The 7,317-nt window shown below is 35.3% G+C and overlaps 1 protein-coding gene across 1 annotated transcript in view; it reads left to right on the forward strand.

Moving 5' to 3' along the window:
- Positions 1-681: 681 nt before the first annotated feature.
- The window catches only part of LOC111088608 (nuclear anchorage protein 1-like), a 14,219-nt gene continuing 7,583 nt past the window's right edge, over positions 682-7,317 (forward strand). Inside the window, exon 1 of the mRNA XM_022399239.1 lies at positions 682-944. Coding sequence (XP_022254947.1) covers positions 682-944 — 263 coding nt within the window. The remainder of the gene's footprint in view (positions 945-7,317) is intronic.

Below are 7,317 nucleotides of genomic sequence, written 5' to 3' on the forward strand. Positions count from 1 at the left end.
CGAGTAATGGTTCTCTCCAAAGCCCCTTCTACGAACTTTGAAATTAGTATGATGATCGCGACAGTGACTTGTTTGTGGTTCTTAGCTCCTGTAAAGAATTAATTGATACTTAATGCGCTTTGTGGCCCTTGAAAACAACTAATTAACGTTCTTCAAAGCGATATTTGTTTTCCACAACTATTATAAGCAATGAACTATCTATCTTCAGCCAGTGAAATTGCTAACTTGATAGTAACTCGTTTGTTCTCAGTCGCTGTAATCCACTAGTTAACCCTTACTCTTACACTTGAAAACTTATAATTTCTCTATAACGACCTGTTTGCTGCAGCTTCTATAAACAACTATAGAAACCTGCAGCTCGTGGAAACTAACTCGATATTCGCCCCTGTAAACAAATAGCTAACTTGGAATGTACTTCGCAACCTTTACAAACGACATGTCACCCTGTAATGTGTACCACACGATTCCAGGAAATGACTTCTTACTAGTTCGATGTAAGTTTTAACATGTTGACAATTGACACGCTTATTCTAGTCTAAAATTGTTACAATTTTCTCTGTATTAGATCTGTCGAACTTTTAGAACATATATAAGTTACGCTGTTTTAATGATTGGGGGAAAACTTATGATATTAAGTGAAAAATATTTTTTAACTCGTATGGGTTTTAGATGTAAGTTTCAATGTCAGTAACTGTGATAATTAATCTTGGAAATGGCTTATTTCTGCAGAATCCAGAAGAAGACTTGGCCGAGTTGTATCGGTTATCAGCAGACCTGGAGCCTAAGCTTGATGGTGGTCAAGCTTGGAGTGTCCTTTCTGACCAATTATCTTCTCTGAATGAACGTGTCTGTCAGCTTCGACGTCGGGGCCAAAGTTCAGACACGAAACAAATGAAAGCCCACGAGGAAGAAAACTCTTGTGAAAATGCATGGAAAGAAGTGAAGTAAGTGAATCAATCTCAGCAACCAACCATAAACTACACATAAGGAGTTATCAAAATATTTTTAATTACGTTAAGATTAGTAGTGTTTTGGCCATTTTCCCGAAGAAGTTTTCATTTGAGGAGGGGGGGGGTATATGCAATAATTACGAATGTGTTAAAAACGAAGAAACGATTGGCAACAGCAAAGAAAGTTTATCATTCTTATCTTGATAAACGAACTCAATGTTGCTGGACGTAATGGGATCCTCGATGTAAACTATATCACTAAAAATATTGGCGCAGTATCCATACTAAGTGAATCCTCACCGAACTTGCATTTGAATTTCACCGTTGTGTAGTGTTTATAAAGATCAGTAGCCATCACAGCCAGTCAATTAAATTAAGATATCATTAGGAAAAATAGCTTATAGACTTTTAAAGACAAATGATAGTGTTGATAATGAATGTCCGAGTCATTTGAACCAATCAAAGGAAGACCACTGGATATTCCAATGTTCGTCAACTCAAAATAATCGCTCCTTGATCTTAGAGAACTTCAAAACATAGTGGCCAAAAGATACGACACATGTGGAAATAAATATATCACCCAGATTTCAGTGAAAACTCAAGCCCATGCGTCAGTATATCCACTGTGCTGGATTACATAAACCACTCATCACATCCATAAAAGCAAGACATTAACTTTCATGGTGCCTTGGGTGTCAAAATTTAAATGAGTATCAGCAGAAGAACATCACATGGACCAATGAAACCTCTTACTTATTGTTTGCTTTGGGGATGGTGCAGACTTTGATGATAACCCAGGAATGCTTTGGATTTGACTCTGTAGTCCCAACTGTGAAGAGAACTGGCATTTTAGCGGGTTTTGACTGCCTGCTGATAATAATTAAGATAGTATTGAGTGTTTTGCCATGTTGTGATGATGTTCTGAACAATGTGGAACTGCCTTCATAGCTGGAAATTATTGGGGAAGGATAATATTTGTTTCAACATGATAATCCACCAGGTCATACTGTACACAGTGCTTGCTCAACAACATGGTTTTAAACAATGATGCACCATGTCATACTGTACACAGTGCTGAACAAAATGGTTTTAAACAATGATGTACCATGTCATACTGTACACAATACTCAACAAAATGGTTTTAAACGATGATGTACCATGTCATACTGTACACAATACTCAACAAAATGGTTTTAAACGATGATGTACCATGTCATACTGTACACAATCCTCAACAAAATGGTTTTAAACGATGATGTACCATGTCATGCTGTACACAAACCTCAACAAAATAGTTTTAGACGATGATGTACCATGTCATACTGTACACAATCCTCAACAAAATGGTTTTAAACGATGATGTACCATGTCATACTGTACACAATCCTCAACAAAATGGTTTTAAACGATGATGTACCATGTCATACTGTACACAATCCTCAACAAAATGGTTTTAAACGATGATGTACCATGTCATGCTGTACACAATACTCAGCAAAATGGTTTTTATGCCTTACTTCCTACTTCACTCAATGCCCAACAGAATGGTTTCAAACACTGATGCACTATATATGAATCTGTAGACAATATCCAACAAAATGATTTGAAACAATGATTTGTTATGCCTTACTTCACGCAATGTTCAACAGAATAGTTTCGAACACTGACGCACTGTGTCCTACTGTACACTATGTCAAACAGAATTCTTTAAAACAATGACGTACTATGACATACCAAGGCCAAGAGAATGGTTTGAAACAAAGGTAACTCAGAATTTGGATTGGACATCCTAGAATTTGGACCTGAATCCAAGTAAACCATTCTGAGACTTTTTGGATCAGATCTCGAAACGTCACTTTACTTGGAACCGTTTTATAAGAATATTGACAGTTTGTCCATTCGATGTCTATCAACGGTTAGTGGTATAACACAATCTGGAGTGATAACCTCCAAAGGTGGGCCCACTTCTTATCAAAACGGGAGGTCTAGCAGCGACACAAATCTATCCCCTTTTCAAGAAGTGCTACTCATGACGTTTGATAACATCGAACAGTAGCTTGCAAAATATGCGCTTTTACTTGTTGTTTAACAACTCTATTTATTCAATTATGTACTTGTTGTCAATGCCCAACTTTTAATGTTACTGCCGTGTTCCAACTCCAGTCCAAATTCTCTCCTAGTTGGAACAAGCAGTATGTGCTAAGTTATATCTCGTCCATATTCTATTCCAGTTCTTCCTAATTTTAAAAACAAGAAGATGATAATGAATTAATATATGAACTTGGTCAATATGCTCAAAGGAAATGAAGGAATGGTTACAAACCACATTATAATTTTTATAGGATTACGTTATTCTTCTAGAACGCTGAATTTTTATTCTCATGTACGTTATACACACGCTATTACAATCAAAGGGGTCGAATTTGGTCATGATGAGATTTGGCAGCACATTCTCCGGCATAAGCTGTTGATCAATAAGGCTAACGTATTCTTTAACCCTCAACTGGAAAGGTAAAATATTTATATTATAAATGATAGGGTGGGTTAACATGACCCAAGTGTGATAAACTTCAAAAATATTGCCTTTATAATACGGTAGGATCAAAATGACCCACAAACGATTACAATAGTAAGAAAGAAAATTGTGACAGCACATCCACTCTGCGCAACACTCAAGAACTGATTGAGGATAGAGCGCAGAAAATATTAGGTAGATACCAGCATTAGCTGAGTTGGAATATCGACTTGAAAAACCGATTTGGGCCATTCTGACCCCACCCTACTAGTTGAGGGTTAACTTTTCGAAGCTCACGCTAGTTTGAACTTTATCTCCTGTTGCCGCAAAAATGCGTTCCATTGGGACCGTAGGTGCGCTGTAAGAGCCACAGTCAAATGACACAAAATTTGGCAGTGTGTTCCGTTAACAAGCTACATTTTCTCTCTAGTCTATCATTTCAAAATTATGGCTGACTGTATGTAGGTAGTCTATGTACAGCTTTTATGCGAAAGTTCTGAAAGAAATTTTCTGTTGATTTTCGAATGAATAGAAAAAAGTGTAGCGTTTGTAAAAAAACAATACATCGATAACAGCTTTTGATATGAAGGTTGTAATGCTAAGAATAACATTTTGTTTATATCGTTGACACTCCATATTTGCGCGTTGAAGTTTCTTGTTATCTGAAACGTTAATTTACAAGAGTTTACGCGTTTTTAGGTTTGCTAATGCTGTTCAAATGTGACAGTGATAAAGGTTAGTGATTAGAACCATACATGTATTTCTGATACGGGGGGGGGGGGGGATCCTCTCAGTAGTCGTGTATTTACCACCTTATAACTGTACTTGAGTTCACTTGTATATTGTTACCTGAGTTCACTTATATTATTATTATTTAAGGTTACTGAGCACATTCAGATGAAATTCAAAATATTGTTTTATACTCTTTTTTTTTCAAATTTATTGGCTGATAAAACTAGAATTTAGTTTAGATTAAATATATATAAGCTGTAATTCTGGATGTGTTACTATATAAGCCTTTTAAAGCTACATCATTAACGTACGATAAATAAAGCAAAGCTGAAAGAATTTCTTTACAATACTGCTTAAGAAACTGCCAATTAGCTTGCTGACAGGCAATGAAACAATCACTAACTATAAAAGGCTTATTCCCTTTGTCACTCTGTCGAGAACGCTTTCACGCCCCTTTAGTGGTAATGCTCAACAAAGTACATCGTTGCTTAACAACAAACTATCACCTGATTGTTTTTAGGCCAACTATGGTGTTTATATTGATTGCTCAATATTCATGTTCATTTGTTAGAAAGGTTTGTTTTTATACTTAATTTTTTGATAACTTCGGTGATATAACAGCAAAATAGTTTAATTCAGAAGCTTTGTGACATTGAGTTGTAGCCAAAAGCAAAATAAAATTTACCTAGTAGTGTTTCAGTTGATCCTTACGTAACGTTTATGTGTTAGGCCTAATTAGACTACAAATAGGCCTAAGATTACTAACGTTATAGAGTCAGTGTTTAAAAAGTTTTAGGTGGTGAATAAATCTTAATTAATAAATATTCTTTTGGTATTTTAACACATATATTACTTACTTGGCCTTAAAACATAAATCAAAATAAATGTTTATTACTATCAAATATCTTTTATCCTTTGTACAGTCGATAAAAAAAAAAAAAAGAAGTTGAAAATCCGTGTCGAAATGTCCGCACTGTTTTCTAATTCCTGACCTTGAAAACAGTGAAAAGGCTCAAGATGCCATTTAAGTCTTTCAGAGTGTACTCGTACTGATGAAATAAGTGAAGGGTAGGTGCATTTTGGAGGTACAGACAAATTTGTTTTAGTTAAATTCTATGATTTTCGTTAATCATTGAACAATGGTTTCCTGTCATTTTTGACGGGTTTTTATACTAGTATGATAATAATAGAGTAGTTTACTGCTATATTAGGTTTTATAAGTTTTATCAAGCGTTTATAATTGTTATTTATTAATGAAAAAAAAAACACAGTGACCAAGACTTGTAAAGAATCAAACTAAAATATAACAAACGAAACTTAATTCGAAAAAGAAATCATATTATAAATACGCCTGTATTTCCAAGGTGTCTTTTTTCCAATTATACAAAACAAAAAAACTGAAAGACTGTGCTAACATTGTTTATTATACACTTTAACAACCAAAACGAACGTAGCAAAGGACTACCAACTCTTGCCATTATAAATGTGTACACTTTTTTGTTACTGTTTTAACATCCCATTTCAAGGGTATTTGCTTTAAATCCACTGACACCGTTGCGCAGGGGCGGATTTACGGGCCCCTTTATATATATATATTTAATTATATTTTATTTCATTTTATTTATTAAGCCTATCAATTTATCCAGCTATCTGTTGAAATTATTTGATTTCGCTTAATGTATAATATTGGTATGAATAGAGCTCGCTGGGCTCCCCTTTTATTTAACTGACTAGGCATTTAGTCATAAATCCACCCTCTGCCGTTGCGACATCCAATTTCAAGGATAGTTGCTGTATATCTACTGACACCATTGTAATATCGTATTTTAAGGTTTTTAGTTGCTTTATGTCCACTGACATCGATTTAACATCCGATTTTAAATTCGTTGGTTCTTATTTATAACCATTCATACGATTTTACATCTTAATTTAAAGTCAGTGGTTAATTTATATCCACTGACACCATTTTAACATTCTGTATACAGTCCGTGATTGATTAATGTCCACTGATACCTTTTCAACTATATAGTTAACCCTATGTCGATGAGGACCTTACTTTAATAGTTTGTAAACACGTTTTTCTAACCAAATTTGTTATGGGCCTGTGACGTTTTGGTTAATGTAAAAAAAACAAAAAAAACGTGATTTTCACGCAGTTTTGGGTAAGTTTTCACACAAAATGGAGTAACAGACAACAACGTAGAAAAATTCTATATGGTACAACATATGGACATCGCGGGTAGAACGATGATACCGATATGTATACGTAGATATAGCGACTATCGACACTTGTTTAATCGTCGGTGATCTGTTTACTTGTCTTCATATACACCTACCTATATATTTACAGTTACCCATCTGTTTATACGTCTACAGTTACTTGTCGGCCTGGCAACTAGGGCGCTCGAATCAAGAATCAGAAGTTCGAATCCTATCACTGAATATGCTACCTCTTTCAGCTGTGGGGGTGTTATAATGTGACGGCCGTCCCACTATTCGATTGAAGTAGCCCAAAAGTTGATTGTGGATGATGTTGACTAGCTGTCTTCCCTCTACTGACTAGTCTAACAGTTTTAAGTTAGGGACGGCGAGCGTAGCTAGCTTTCAAGTAGCTTTGTGCGATATTCGACAAATAAACAAATTTTACTCGTCTATACATACATCTATATTTAACTGTCTTTACATACATACGTTTACTTGTGGAATCTTTTATTTAGTTATTGTGGTTAGTAAACATCTGTGGCTAACGTTTTCAAATGTTTTACAAAAGTCAAGAACCGTTGTGAATCCTGAATCCGTGTGCTACATTTAAAACGTTGGTCAAGAACCGTTGTGAATCCTGAATCCGTGTACTACATTTAAAATGTTGGACAAGAACCGTTGTGAATCCTGAATCCGTGTACTACATTTAAAACGTTGGTCAAGAACCGTTGTGAATCCTGAATCCGTGTGCTACATTTAAAACGTTGGACATAAATGTCCGTTTCGATGTACACAGAATTGCCAAAAGTATTGTAGCATGTGAGGAAAGTAGTATTTTGGTTTCCCGGACACAGCAACGTTAGTTGTCACGGGGTTTTATTTCCAGGACAGTTAGGTGCAACAGACAGAGAAGTAAAC

Source organism: Limulus polyphemus, unplaced genomic scaffold (assembly GCF_000517525.1).
Source record: "Limulus polyphemus unplaced genomic scaffold, Limulus_polyphemus-2.1.2 Scaffold4117, whole genome shotgun sequence".
Lineage (NCBI taxonomy): Eukaryota > Metazoa > Arthropoda > Merostomata > Xiphosura > Limulidae > Limulus > Limulus polyphemus.